Source organism: Ceratotherium simum, chromosome 38 (assembly GCF_057802395.1).
Source record: "Ceratotherium simum simum isolate JZ-2026a chromosome 38, ASM5780239v1, whole genome shotgun sequence".
In the NCBI taxonomy this organism is placed as follows: domain Eukaryota; kingdom Metazoa; phylum Chordata; class Mammalia; order Perissodactyla; family Rhinocerotidae; genus Ceratotherium; species Ceratotherium simum.
Window position 1 is genome coordinate 10,047,786 of NC_141937.1, and position 14,676 is coordinate 10,062,461.

The window sequence follows — 14,676 nt, forward strand, 5'->3', positions numbered from 1 at the left end:
ATAATTTTAAATGGACAATAAATCTTAGCAGTGGAATTTTATAAAATGTTGCTAAAGGGTACTTTCACTTAATACTGGCTCCAGAAAAAAAATGTTATTTTCTCTTCTAGGCGCCTTTCAGTAGGAAGATGAAATGAAAAAAAGAGTGGGTTTTTCTCCTGGCCGGGGAGGAGAGCCCCAGGGGAGCACCTACCTGCTCTGGCCTCCAGGAGACATCGGATTGCTGCTTCTGCCTCCTGAGCATTGGTGGTTTTGATCTGCTTGACGTTGTAAGGTTTACTTATCCCAGTCCTAGCTTTGGGCTTGAGGACAGAATCAGGGAGGAAAGTGTATTAACATGGGCAGGAAGACAGCCTCACCTGGCGCGTTCACTGCCTACTGACCTGTACGCGAGTGTGAGACTTACAAGCTCCATGAGACAGCGATTAATACACAAACTCCAACCTAAACTCCATCCCTCAAGCCTCTTTCTCCCCCAGGGCACTCTCATACCAAGAAGAGGAATGCAATAATATCTAGAGCTGACGACCCTCGTTTCCCAAACTGGGTGGTTATAGGTTTTTGCAATGTGGATAAACCATCCTCTGTCTTTATTTCAATACCCAGGAAAAGCCAGAAATCATAAGCAGAGACCACTCCTTCCACAGCCCAGCTGAGGCATTAAAACACCTTATAGACACACGTTTTCTCAAAGTGCTTTTTCTACCTCTTAACCCAAACCTCTGGACTGCCTTTGATGATCAGCCTTCATTACTAGGAACCACTGACACCCAGTTAACCCCCTACGCCTGCTGTGAACGCGTGAGCATCTGGCCTGGCCCAGCTCTCCGCACCCTCGCGGGACAAGTTAGCTTCCACCCAGCACCCGGGCTTCACCTCCCTCCTCCTCGCCTCTACTCCATTGACCTTCACCTGCAGTCTTCTTCAGCAGCTTGCTGCCATCCTCTGGAACTCTCCATCTCCAAAATCCTACAGGACTGTTGTCACTAGCGTTCCCCTACTACGTTTTTTAGGCCCATTAGATCTCTTTTTAGCCTCTTTGCTTAACTAACTTCATGCCAGAACGATCAGCATTTTGTCAAGACAAGTGGTCTGAATCTCTCCTGTACTCCCTTCTACTAACCACCAATCTTCCACCAAGACCAAAGCTAAGCACCAGGAGAGCAAGCAGGTGAGCCTGGAAACCAGCAGTCCCGCTACACAGGGACACCTGGGATTTTCCATCAAATGTGATTTTCCCTCTAACGCCCTGTACGGCCATTCAAAAGCCCTATAAAGGACCTGCTACTAAGTGATGGGGTTTGGGGACGAGCTGGTGGACAGGCAGAGGGTTAAAGAGATACAAATCTACATATTCACTGAAAGGAGGTAATCCCGCATGATTGCAGGGGCTGAGGAGGAACCACGGGGCAAACCCCTCGGGTCTGAGATGCTGGCCCGTTTCGCTTTGAGCTGAATACAGAGGAACTCACTGCTTGCTGGGGTGCTCCTGGCAGAAGTTTTGCTGTCTGCAAAATCGAATACTGCCCGTGGGTGCCGGAGGAGATGGACACATCCGAAGCCGACTTTTTCACCATTAAACCAGCTGTGAAAACCAAGGAGCACAGAGTGTCGGTCTCAGTGAAGCCACCGGCTGCTTCAAGGCAGCTGAGAGCAAGGCTGACCACAGAGGCAGTGAGGGTCAGAGTGTGCACACAGCCCTTGGGTATTTACAGAGTCGATGTTAAGTCTCTCTTGATTGTCCATCAGCTTGTGCCTATGAATGTAGGTTTTCTGGAGAAGCATTATTTGAACGCACATTTTAATCTAACATCCTGGGGCATTCAAATCTGATATAAAAGTCAACTCATTTTTAAGTGGCTTAAAACACACTACTGTTATTAGGACCAAATTTTAAAAAATGGTTAATGGGAAAAATCTAAAAACTCCCAAAGCAGGGGAATAAACTATATTAAATTACACTTGCAGCCATTAACAGATCATGTTTTAGAACAACATTTAATGACACATTAAATGACAGACAAATGACCAAACAAAATGGATATCAATTTTGTAAAAAAAAAAAAAAAGAAAAGAAAAACATTCTTTGTAGATATAGATATATATAATTGCAAAAGGCTGGAAGTCTTTTGGTTAACAATTATTATCTCTAGGTAGTCAAGTGAATTTAAAAATTTTATTCTTCTTTATATTTATCTATTTTTGTAGATTTTCTGCAATAACGTACATTTTGGTTTTTATTTAATTTTTATTTTATATTTTATTTTTCAGAGTGTCAACTCAGAAAAGTGAAAAATACACTTAAAAAGTCACGTGCTTCTGGCTTGCCAGAGATGACTATTGTGATGCAAGCCAAGGTGAACCCAATTGTGAAAGTAAAGCATTAGAAAAATCTATATATCTGATTGCCACAATTTTTGGGCGGTGGGGGATGGGAGAAGTCAACAGTAGAGGTAAAATAGAAATTGATCAAAAGTATGTCACAGCTTTATGGGGCCATGGCCTAGTGGTTAAGTCCAGCATGCTCCGCTTTGGTGGCTCTGGTTCAGTTCCCAGGCATGGACCTACACACCACTCATCAAGCCATGCGGGGGCGGTGACCCACGTACAAAATAGAGGAAGATTGGCTCAGATGTTAGCTCAAGGCGAATCTTCCTCAGCAAAAAAAAAAAAAAAAAAAAAGCATGTCACAACCTTATTTGCAAGTAATTAAGGAAAGTTTGATGGGCAAAGCATTGTTTTTTGAGGAGCCAGGAAGAAAAGCACCATCCTATGAGACCCAGGCCAGGACGAGCTGGTCCTCAGGTGGAGGAATGCCAGGGGCCCGCAGGCATGGGCTCACAGCCGGGATGGCGCCTCGTTAGAGGTGGGCATGCAATCACTTGTGTGTTAGGGCTCCCGGGCTTGCTGGAGTTCTAATAAGTAGGGAGAGGGCGGTTAGCAGTCAAGGAGAGAAGATTCTGAAAGATGCTGCGGAGGGTCGAGAGGAAGGAGCTAAAAAAGTGCTGGCTCGGCTGCAGCCCCAATTTTCCATCCTATAAGGTTTCAAAGTGAAAGCATCTTAAAGCCGAAACACAGCTACGGGAGGATGAAGAACAGCTTTACAGAGGACTCGTTTAATCTGCCACGAGATACACAGCTATCTCTGATATCAAACGTGTCACGGATCTAAGACAGAAAGGAGCCCAGGGAGGGAAAAAAGCATTGTGGGGACTCAATGCCTAGAAAGAAGTCGATTGAGAGCCATCTGTCCAGTAGCAGGAGAGACACATGATTCCCAGCAGGCATTGGGGTAAGCCGGAAGCAAGCAAAGTCTTACTTGGAGGGGGCGGTCTCTGCGGCGGGTGAGGTGGCCGAGGCCTACTGGGGACCGACAGAGACCTACTCGGAGAGCGGTGGCGGAAATCTCCGACTGCTTCCAGCTCCTGCTTTAACTCCACCAGGTCAGCATCATCTGGAGGACACGGCGGAACGTGAGTGAGGCGAGTCAGGGGTCAGACTCGGGTCTGCACAGAGGCAGGACAGTGGAGGTGCATCCCTTTCTGTTGGCATGGGAGGGACGGCGGCGGCACCCAATGCCTGCTTGGAATATTCAATCAACCGTGGACAAGGTTTGCTGTCCAGACACGAGAGACACTGAAATCATATTTTGAAGTGTAGGTGTGTTTCCTGCTGAAATAAGCCACAGATTTCTACACAGAGGAGAGGAGACAGTTGAAAACCAGAGTTCCTCATTTTTAATTCCTCCCTCTAAGACATGACAACTGTTTTGGAAGCTAGACTATTCTCGCTTCTCTGCCAGCAGGGCAGCCTGTGGTCCAGCGCCAAGCTGCTAGTATGGGGTATCCCTGCTCCCTCATCAAGTCCCAATGCCAGCTACTTCACAAGTGTTCGCCTTCCTGATTTGTCCCATGAAAACCTTCTAAGGCTAAGAGCGGCAAGAGGAGGCGACTGTTTCTGTTTTATTACAGAAACATTTATTACATTTAAATTCAGGACAATTTTAGGTCTTCTCTCCCACACTGCAACACAGTCTGATTCATTTCCTTTTGGCTTAGATACTCCAATCCTCAAATCCAAGAGCTCCTTGCCACGTATCTTTGAGGTTGAGCCGGGGAGAAGCAAAATTTCTGCTAATGGGAACGCCTGAACACCCCATAGGGTGTTTTCATCTCCTCGATGCCCACCACGCGGCCAGGCTGCCCACATAGCCCCATGTGGCTCTATTCTTCATTCAAAGAGGCATTTGCTCTCACATCTGCCCTCCCCTTGAGAGGCTGCCTGAATGACAGCCACCCCTGGAGAAGAGGGCTGCCTCCTGTCTCAAGAACACATCCCTTTAGCTGCTTCTACTTCAGGGCAGGAGCCCTCTGGGCAAGCAGCATGCAGAACCGCCTTGACATGCTGATGAAGGCTGCCGGTCCTGTATCGGGCAGCAGTCCCCAAACCTGGCTGTGCTCCCAGTCGGCTGGGGAGATGCATGAGATGCCAGATTTCCAGGATCCCCTGCCCAATCCACACCTCTATAACGGGGCTCACCAACCTGTAAGTGTAACAGCTCCTGATGGTTCAAGGTAGCTAGGCTATGGACCAGCTCTGGGACAGTATACAGTCAAAGGGGCGTGAGGTTCTCTGACCTCTCCCAGCAAAGAGCCTTCCCTGGGAAGCGTCTTACTTCACTTTCACTCCTGTTCTCTGTTTTCAGCCCCAGCTCAAAGGGTCCTGACACATGGCTAAGCTCCTGCACCAGCTGTTTACAGCTTTCCTCCAGAGGGGGAGACACAATGACCAACAGCTGGAAGGCATTCGTGGCTGTGGATGGAACTGTGCCAAAGGAGTCCGATGCTGAAATATGAACTATCCTACGTTCCAGCCCATGTAACGCTTCTGGGTTTTAAAACCTATTCAAAAGAGTTACTATACTATTTAACCTAGGGACTTGCAGTTCAATCCACATGACTTTCAGTCCTGCTTTACTTAAGTCTAAAATGATACAATGATGCTAATGTATAATATTACTGTATAATAATATAATGTTATAAGAATGTAAAAATATGCCAACGCAGGCCATAGGTATTGAATATGTCTCTTATGAGATTGAATCAGAAAAGTTTTGGACAGGAAAAAAAAAATCACAATTGTAAAACCAGTTCAGAGCTGCGGTTATTTGAATTACAGAGGAAACAGGAATTACCATGAACCTGGTGTGTTACAGGGGTACCAGTTGTTGTAGAAAAATAAAAATCACTAGAGAAAATCAGTGTGGTGGTAGCTGGATCCATAGCAGACTTGCTTTAGCTTTTCATGGGATGTGCACACTTGATTGGCAGCACGGATGCAGCCACCACTGAGAGAAAGGGAATTCAATCCCAAGTCCATTTAGAAGAGGAAGGTCTAAGCTACCTTTGTAGGTCGGATGCTGCTTCTTTTTGGTGAGTGCAGGTGACTTGCTGGGAGGTGCTGCTGCTGTGGAGCTGGGGGCATCGGAAAGGTCGTCTCCCCCCAGTTCACTGTCTGAGACCACAGGCTGACCCAGCTCCTCCACCAAATAGTCTTCGTCATCTTCGAGAATATCGCCTAGAGAAGGACATGAGTCACAGCAAACAATCAGGGTGAAACGGCATAGCCTGTCATGGGTGGGTCTGTTCAACATCAAGGCCTGTGGCTCAGGACACCTGGGACACAGCTGCCAGCAGCCCACGGGCACCCACGTGTCAGCAGGGACGGGACCCCAATTCCATTCATGCCTGAGACAGGAGACCAAGCCCGCAGCCCTGACATCCTCAAAACCACTTTTCCAATGTAATTTTAGATGTCTCCAGGTCCCATTTACCATTTCATTCTTGCACATGGACAATGCTCAACTTATCGCATGGAATGTAATGCTTGCACTGCAAGTACCCTCTCTAACCTTTACGAGGCAAGGTTCTAGAAGGGATCTTGAAAATCTCATGCCTGCTGCGGGGAGAACTTCTTGCCCACCTGCCCGCCTCGCCACACCGACTGAGAAGTCCTCGCAGGGTTACCTACCTTCCGACTCATAGTCCAAACTTGTGAAGTCAAAGTTCTCCTCCAGCAAGCAGGAGTTGGCGGTGGGAGACAGGGAGACCATGCTGTCCCGCTTTCGGGCGATCTCCTCTTGCAAACCTTTCAGCCAGTCCTTGGTCTTCGGTCTGATCTGCACTGCTCTGCCTTTCACCTGTGAGGGCAGAGCGGCCATCCAAGAATGAACGCAGATGTCAGAACAATTCCCTGTGATCCCAAAGTGCATCTCGCTCAAGCTTATGCATTGGGAGTCAGGCCAATCTTTGTGTTTTGCCAAGAAAAACTGAGAGTCTAGACCTCAGGGCAGGCTCAGCACAGCTCACATTTGGTCTAAATAAAGTTGAATTATCATCTCCAGCTTTTCATTCCATGTGAATTTAAAACCAGGATATTATCAACATGGAAACTACCTGCAAACTGCAGATTCCAAATTATGTACTCTAAAGAGAATGATGGCAACACTCCCACGTGGATGTGGGAGCGAAGACAGACCCAGTAACTCAGTGGGAACTAAGTTTTAACTTGCCCTTTCTCCCAATTTCTGCAAGTAGCCAGTGCTGGACATTAGATTCCTCATTGAAGATACCAGAATTATATAGCAGAATGAAGAGTCCTAGCTCCTGCCCTCATGTGGTGCCTACACCTAAAGACACAGGTAAGGAGAGCGGACAACATGACCACGTGAAAAAACCATAGGGATTAAGCAGCGCCCGCTCCACGAGCAACCAAGCATGACTCACCTTCATACCATCTACATCCAGGACACTGAGAGCCGAGTGACTGTCTGCAAAAGTCACCAGCATCTGCCCTTGGTTGATCCTGGAATAGATGAGACACACCCAGTCAACCCCCAGAGCGACGTGGCAGCTCTCACGGATTCCCACTGACGTGCACACCTGAGCCCATGCCAGCCGGGCCAGTAGTTACCTGACAAGAACAATTGTCCCGTAGTTCCCCAAGGTCTCCATGAGTTCCACGCGCACATCCTCAGGAAACTCGTTTTTCTCTTCTAAGGTTGGCGACTGAAGGTTGACCACGACGGTGGCATCCAGGGGCCCCTGGAAAGAGGACACTTCCTGGAACACCCTCTCCCGAGCACCCACGTCAACCTCTTGTACTTCCACCTCCACGATCGCCAGCACGGGTCTGCGTTAGACACGAAGGGAAGATGGGAAACAGTTAACCCAGGACAAGAGCTACCCAGCCCCCAACCCCAGCCCTCAGAGCTCTGCTAAACAGTCCCCATCAACCGCCTACGAGTGTGGCCCCAGCAGGGCCCCTGCAGCCTGGCTGCCCTGTTCTAGGGTTTCAGTCTTTATAGTTCCCCAATTTTAGCGTTGTCTTGGCATTTTTATCTAAAGATGATTCGAGAGAAAACAATACCAGCTATCAGCAAAGATTTTTTACATAGTAATCGCCAGTACTGCCAAGGATGTAGAGAAGTGGGAAATCTCCTTTTGCGAGGGGGTCAAGCTTTTCAGAGGGCTATTTGGCAATTTGAGTTAAGAATCTCAAAAACGTTCATCTCTTTTGATCTACTAATCTCAATTCTAGGGCTCTGTTCTAAGAAAATGACCAGAGATTCAGACAAAGATTTACAGACAAGGTTGATCACTACAGCACTGTTGATGGGAGGGAAAAAAGGAGAAACAATCTAACTGTTCCATAATGGGGAGAGAGTTAGGTTAGGGTGCAGTCATATGATAATACGCTATGCAATCACTGAGAAGAACATTGCAGAAATCTACTTGACATACACAGGAAAACAGATCAGCAGGAAATAATGCAATCATTACTGTAATTTTGATATAGGGATGGGTTTACTCAACAAAAATTTAGAAAATCCTTTATTATGAAGCTTATGTAACCTTATTAAAGACATTTATAATACAATATTAATTGGAAACAAACATAAGACAAAATAGTACATAATATGGTGGCAACCTTTAAAACTAAGGAACGCTACAGAAATTAAGACATGTGGGTGATAACATCAGTATTATTCCTCCAACAAACTTATATTACTATTTTTTTTGCATCTAGAAGCAAGAACAAAGAAGACTGAGAAAAATCTGACACAGGGATACGCACTAAGCAAGTGTTCTTAAAAACTTGTGGCAGAAAAAGTTTTCAGAGAAGCCCCATGTGTTGGAGAGAATTGAAGCATCTCTGATGAAAACAGGAGGAGGCAGCTTTATCCACTCAGCAATAAAAAGGAATGAACTATATAGGGGCTGGCCTAGTGGCGTATTGGTTAAGTTCGTATGCTCCGCTTAGGCGGCCCAGGGTTTGCAGGTTCAGATCCCGGGCATGGACCTACACATCGCTCATCAAGCCATGCTATCATGGTGTCCCACATACAAAAAATAGAGGAAGACTGGCACAGATGTTAGTTCAGGGACAATCTTCCACATCAAAAAAAAAAAAAAAGGGAACGAACTATTCATACATGTAACAACTGGATGAATCTCCAGAGAATTATGCTGGCTGAAAAAAGCCAATCCCCCAATTCCGATTCTATTTATGTAACATTCTAAGGAAAGGGAGAAAAGATCAGTGGTTGATAGGAGTTAGGGAGTAAGGGAAATGAGCATGGCTAGAAAAAGGAAACATGAGGCATCCTTGTGATGGAAATGTTCTATATCTTGACCATAACAACATCAATATGCTAATATCTATATCACGTATCTATATGTACCATAGACTTACAGGATCTCACCACTGGGGGCAACTGGGTAAAGGATACACGGGATCTCTATTATTCCTTACAACTGCATGTGAATTTACAATTACCTCAAAATAAAAACTTTAATTTAAAAAATATTAATGTAGTAAATTAAAAAGCAAATGTGATGACAGTTCACATCATTTATCCTAATTTTCTTACACACATTTATATATCTATAAGCACATGTGCACAGGAGTACACACCACACACAGGATAACATTCTGGTGCAAAATCTTCTAATGTACATGGAAAATGCAGTGGAAAGACACATCACACACCATTACTAGTCATTGTCTCAGAGGGTGGGACTATGGATGATTTGTTTGTTTATCTTTCCCTAATTGTCAATAACCAAGAGGTTCTGCTTTTGTAATTAGAAAAATCAATAAATGTCTAAGTGTCAAACCAGTATGTCCGAATCTGCACCTGCCAGTCTTTCCAGCTGAGTAAATGCTACCCCATCCTTCCAGCTGCTCGGGCCCCAAACCGTGGAGTCATCCTCATCTCCTCTCTCTCACACCCCACATCCAATCCATCAGCCAATTCTGTTGGCTCCACTTTCAAAATCTATCTAGAACCCAACCACTTCTCGCCGCAATGACCCACGACCATTCTGGTCCAAAGCCGGCACCATTTCTTCCCTTGCTTCCTGCACTAGCTTCCACGCTGGCCCCACTGGCGTCCCTTTGGGTGATTCTGTTAACACCTCGTCAGATAGCGCCACTCCTCAGCTCAGAGTAAAATCCACTGTCCTTGTTACGGCCCACAGGGGTCCATCTCGTCTGCGTTCCTTGCTCATCTCACCTCATCACCTTGTAACTCTTCTCCTACTCTTTTCACTCCAGCCTCTCTATTCTCCAGCCTCCTGGGTCTTCACTGCCATGCTCCCCACTCTGAACTCTCTCCCCCTGACATCCACATGGCTCATGCTCTCATTTCCTTCAGGTCTCGGCTCCAAGGCCATCTTATCTGAGAGGCCTTTCCTGAACACTGGGTATAAAATAGCACCGATCCTTTGTCTGACCTCTGCCACTACTTTTTTCTTTTTCACAGCACTTATATCTGTTTACTGGCTGTCTGTCCTCACTAGAAAATTCCATGAGAGCATGATCTTGTCTGCTTTGTTTACTGCTCATCCTCAGTGCCCAAAACAGGGCCTAGTCTATAGGGCCCCTCAATAAATAGTGGTTAAATGAAGGCTTCTAAATACATTCACCGAACTAGCAAACCTGCAAGTCACATATCTGAAGATTTCCCATGGTTCATTTCTAGGTATGTATTTGCAACGACAGGTTTCTAAAGAATTTAGAAGTATCTAAAGATTTAGACCTATTGGCTGACCAACTGTTTACCATGAACTCTCTTTCTTCATTTCTTTCCTGGTAAAAGTTGGAACAGACATGCTAGTTTTGGTAGCATCCGTGGGAAGATCAGACTCTTCCTATCTACACCCTCCATCGCCATCTCTGTTTCCTTAAGGGTGTTCCACAAGATAATCTCCCTCTGAGCCGGGCCTAGCACACACCGAGCTCTGCTGCTTGTGTTCCATCCTTCACACAGGACTCACAAGGCCAAGTCAACAGAGCATTTGAAAATCCAGACCAACACTTAAAAACCCTACAGTATTTGTAATAAGAAAATATTAGAAAAAATATTCATCAGTTAGGTGAATGGGAAAATTCCATGCATATATTGAGTGGAATACTGGAATACTATAATATCAATGTGATTGTATCTCAAAAATATTAAATAACAAAGAAGCAAGTTGCATAATGACATCATTTATGAGAATTTAAATGACACAAAATACTCTAGGTTGTGTCTTTGAAATTCTCATAAATGATGTCATTTATGATATGGAGCAGTGACGAAATGCTAACACTGGTTAATTCTTGGTGGTCTGCACACAGCTATTTGTCATACTATTCTTTGTTCTTCACTGTATTCCACCCACGCATTCTGATGGGGACAGCACGTCCGTTCTCTGTGGGGAGCAGCAGACACTGCCTTCCCCAGCAGGAGAATGTGCCCATGGCAGCGAGGACCATACCTGTGATCAGACGCTTGTAGCTCCGCTCGGCCATAATACTTGAGGACACCAGGAGACCAGGTGTGTCTGACTTGGGTGTTAGCATCTAGATCGTTGTCTAGGAGGTTGAGTTCTCCAGCTACTCGCAAGGATTCCAATCAAGAGACCCACAGACGACACAGAATCGTATCAACATATGAATGCCAGTTATGGAGCTTCTATAACAGGGTCTATGTCACGGCCCACCACATGTCCCAGACGCTCTAACCCTTTGTGTTTGAAACCATGCCATGGCAGCTTTGGGGCTTGGGGTTAAAACCTCTCCCATATAGATTATACAAAACAGAAAGACCAGAGCTGCCTCACCCTCCCCAGCAGGTAAACTGGGAGAGGACAGAGAAATCGCTGCTGGGGGAACAGGAACACAGGAGATCTGCAGCCCTCTGTCCAGTAGGAGACACAGAGGCTAAGAACACAAAGACCCCTGCTGCTCAGCGCGCTGGGGCCACGCAGATGTCCACAAACTGATCTGAAGGAAAATGTGTCTTTTCAATCTGCAGATGCCATTTCCTGGCTTTGAAACCTCAGCACACATCTTACCAGCAAAGTTTAACTGTTCATGTACTAGCTGATAAGTGTTCTAGTTTTAAATGAACTGCACTTCCTAGCTGGGCATCAATAATCGTTCAAAACATACTTGACAACTAATTGATAAAAAAGCTCTTATCTTTCCTGAGTCTTGCTCACGTTGGATGTGGAATTGGAGCTTTAAGCAGATACGACTTTGGTTGAACAAAATGGACTGGATAAAGGCATGAGTGTTGAGGGCAGAGATGCTGGAGAGAAAGAGCTGTGGCCTCGCTGCTGATTTCTTGCCCAGAACAAACAGTGGAGGAGGTGGGGTCGGGGGACAGCTGTGATGCAGGGATGGGAGAGCCAGGAGCAGGTGCATTTGCAGATAAGTCTCCAGAAGGGGCCAGAGGGGCACTCCCCCAAAGCACAACTTCCAAAGTGTAGGGGCTAACATCTGGGATGACTTTTGTGTAGTTTTGCGTTATCAAGAAAATGTTTTTTATATAGCAAAGAGCGCCAGGCTGAATAAATGTGATCTTCTCTCTCTGGTATCGATCATTCGCCCTCCACCAGCGCTGAAAGCAGACACGTCTCACGCACCTGTTCTGTCAAAAGGATGCCTCTTCCTCCACCACAGGACCCTGTCTGTCCAGGCGGGGGTGCGGCACTTGTCGCTCGTGTCGTAGGCGGCGGAGCCAACATCATACTTGTAGGTCGGTCCAAAATTAATGGCGCCTTCATGAAAGTCTTTAAAAATCTATTGGGAGAAACAGAAGTCACAAGACCACTTTAGTTCTCCTAGACTCGTGTGTTACATGCAAAAACAAAAAATGAAAAGGCATCTTCCAGAGCGCTCTAATTCTAAAAAGTAACAGAATCTACTTTATATTTGCGAAGATGTCTAAAACTGGACATATGTGTGCCTTTTAATTAGCAAAAAAGCGATGATTATCTATTTGTTCTGCCAACTTACACACCACCATTGGATCTTCCCCCGACCTCCGGTACCCCAGCTATCACACTGTCTGCTGGTCAGTGCTCCAGAAGACAGAGAAAGGCACGAGGCAAGGATGCACATCCCAGGCCTAGGGCAGTGCCCAGCCCATACCTAGCAAGGCCTTAATCGATATTTGTTAACTAAACAGATGGGGTAAAAAGAAGCCCAGAACTAAAGTCGAGCTCTTCTCTGTCGTCATTTACTCTAGATCCAGCCTTGGTCCCGTGGGAAGACCCAGAAACAGATGTTGACTCCGTGGACGAGTGGAAGGGTGTGGAGAATATTGGCAGGAGGAAGAAAGAAAAACCTGTCTCAGGAAGGTATGCTGTGGTGACTTTTCCATCTGGCCACCCCACAGCAATCCATGTCACTCGCAGGGTTGAGCAGCGAGGGCAGAGAAACCCGGAGGAACGTTGGAATCTCGTTGTCAGAGACCTTAACTTTCCTATCTTCACACATTGAACCAGCTGCATTTTCAAAAGGTAAATGGAACTTAGCTGTGCTTCCCTCATCTCAGCTCATCCTGCTGGGAAGCCAACAGGCACCAAAATAAACAACCAGTATTAGTTGGATGAGAGGATAAGATTCGTGTCATCTGGAGGCTGGCCAGTATGACCCTGAAGAACTGAGGACAGATCTTCTACTTGAATCTTTCCTATGATGTCATGACTTACAGAGTCACTGAAAACTGCACAGGGGTCACATAGGGGAGAAACAGCCCTGTAGTTTGACACCCTTGGCTGTATCATGGCTTTGTGTACTGACTGCGTGGTCTTGGACAAGTTATTTGACCTTGGCCTCAGTTTTCTTATCTAGAAAATGGGTATACTACCTAATTTGTAGGATGGTCTTAAGGATTACCCATACAAATTGGTGTGAAAAGTGTATTGGATATTGTTATAATTCGTTAGTGTGTTCAAACAGAGATAGCACCAAAATGAAGTATTTCGAGCAGAGTCTAAAGTGTCACTTGGTGGCTTAGTATACCTGAAATACAGCAGTGCCTACAAGCCTTGCACATGAGGATGAGATGGGGTGGACCTGCGTACATTAGCATTCACATTAGCTCCTATAGCTGGCTTATGTGTTCACCAGGCCCTTTCATACAGTGATGGCCCCTCCGGCCATGAGAAGACACACAGTCCCTGAATGGCCAGTGAAAGCCATGTGAGGAGGAACAGGAAGTGTGCATGAATGGACGCCACGTTTCTCTAACTTCATATGCCACACGTGTTTTCTACAATATTGGACTCATCCTTAAATCCACTTGTGGAACTTAATTTGCCAAACACTAGCGTACACATGCAGTAGCTGTTATTTCCTATTGGAGCAGCTGCTAAAAAATATTTTAAAAGTACAACTTACTTTTCCACTTGATTTCTGTAGCTGTAGCTGATCAAATTCCAGCAGTTTCTTCCAGTCTTGGCGTTTAACGAAATAGAAGACTTCTTCGTAAGTGAGATCGATGCGGTAGTTGAAATCACCGCACCAAAACACGTAATCGTGAGAAAAGATGTTTCTTCCCTAAGTTGTAAAGAAAATCATGATCATTCTGGCCCATCTTGCAAGGAAGGGGAGGGGGAGAAAACCCAGCTCACCACGCACATGACAAGCAGATGCGTTTTTCTTAACATGTTACTTAAAAAAAAAAAAAGTCTTCTACTAGACCAACTCAGTTTTCACTAATCCCATAAACCTACTGAGGAACTTCTACGTGGTTTACTTTCTTATTTTAAATAATAGTGTTTTGGGGTAGTTTGGAAAAAACTCCAACACTCACTAGGGAAGCATGACTATCATTATTTACTCTGCCGCTCCCACCTCGAGGATCAGGCTGTGCTCCTACTTGTATGTCTATTTCCTAAGTAGAACTGCCAAACAGTCAGTGTTATGACAATGAGGTTTAAGAAAATAAGTATATGGGGCTGGCTCCGTGGCTTAGCGGTTAAGTGCACGCGCTCCGCTACTGGTGGCCCGGGTTCGGATCCCGGGTGTGCACCAACACACCGCTTCTCCGGCCATGCTGAGGTCGTGTCCCACATACAGCAACTAGAAGGATGTGCAACTATGACATACAACTACCTACTGGGGCTTTGGGGGAAAAAAAAGGAGGAGGATTGGCAATAGATGTTACCTCAGAGCTGGTCTTCCTCAGCAAAAAGAGGAGGATTGGCATGGATGTTAGCTCAGGGCTGATCTTCCTCCCCCCCAAAAAAAACAGAAAAGAAAATAATTATAAATGCTCAGGATATGCAATTTTTTTTTTTTTTTGGTGAGGAAGATTGGCCCTGAGCTAACATCTGC

The 14,676-nt window shown here is 45.8% G+C and overlaps 1 protein-coding gene across 3 annotated transcripts in view; it reads right to left on the reverse strand.

Annotated features, from left to right (window-relative positions):
• Window positions 1-14,676, reverse strand: part of SYNJ2 (synaptojanin 2) — a 97,531-nt gene that overhangs the window by 7,297 nt on the left and 75,558 nt on the right. For 2 of the 3 annotated variants that reach the window (XM_004440708.3, XM_087425090.1), the window contains exons 16-25: window positions 13,738-13,896; window positions 11,976-12,132; window positions 10,824-10,941; window positions 6,973-7,191; window positions 6,786-6,864; window positions 6,031-6,199; window positions 5,404-5,577; window positions 3,320-3,454; window positions 1,473-1,585; window positions 194-302 (exon numbers count right to left, since the gene is read on the reverse strand). In XM_004440708.3, coding sequence (XP_004440765.2) covers window positions 194-302; window positions 1,473-1,585; window positions 3,320-3,454; window positions 5,404-5,577; window positions 6,031-6,199; window positions 6,786-6,864; window positions 6,973-7,191; window positions 10,824-10,941; window positions 11,976-12,132; window positions 13,738-13,896 — 1,432 coding nt within the window. The remainder of the gene's footprint in view (window positions 1-193; window positions 303-1,472; window positions 1,586-3,319; window positions 3,455-5,403; window positions 5,578-6,030; window positions 6,200-6,785; window positions 6,865-6,972; window positions 7,192-10,823; window positions 10,942-11,975; window positions 12,133-13,737; window positions 13,897-14,676) is intronic. The other variant, XM_014795483.2, reaches the window with a different exon arrangement.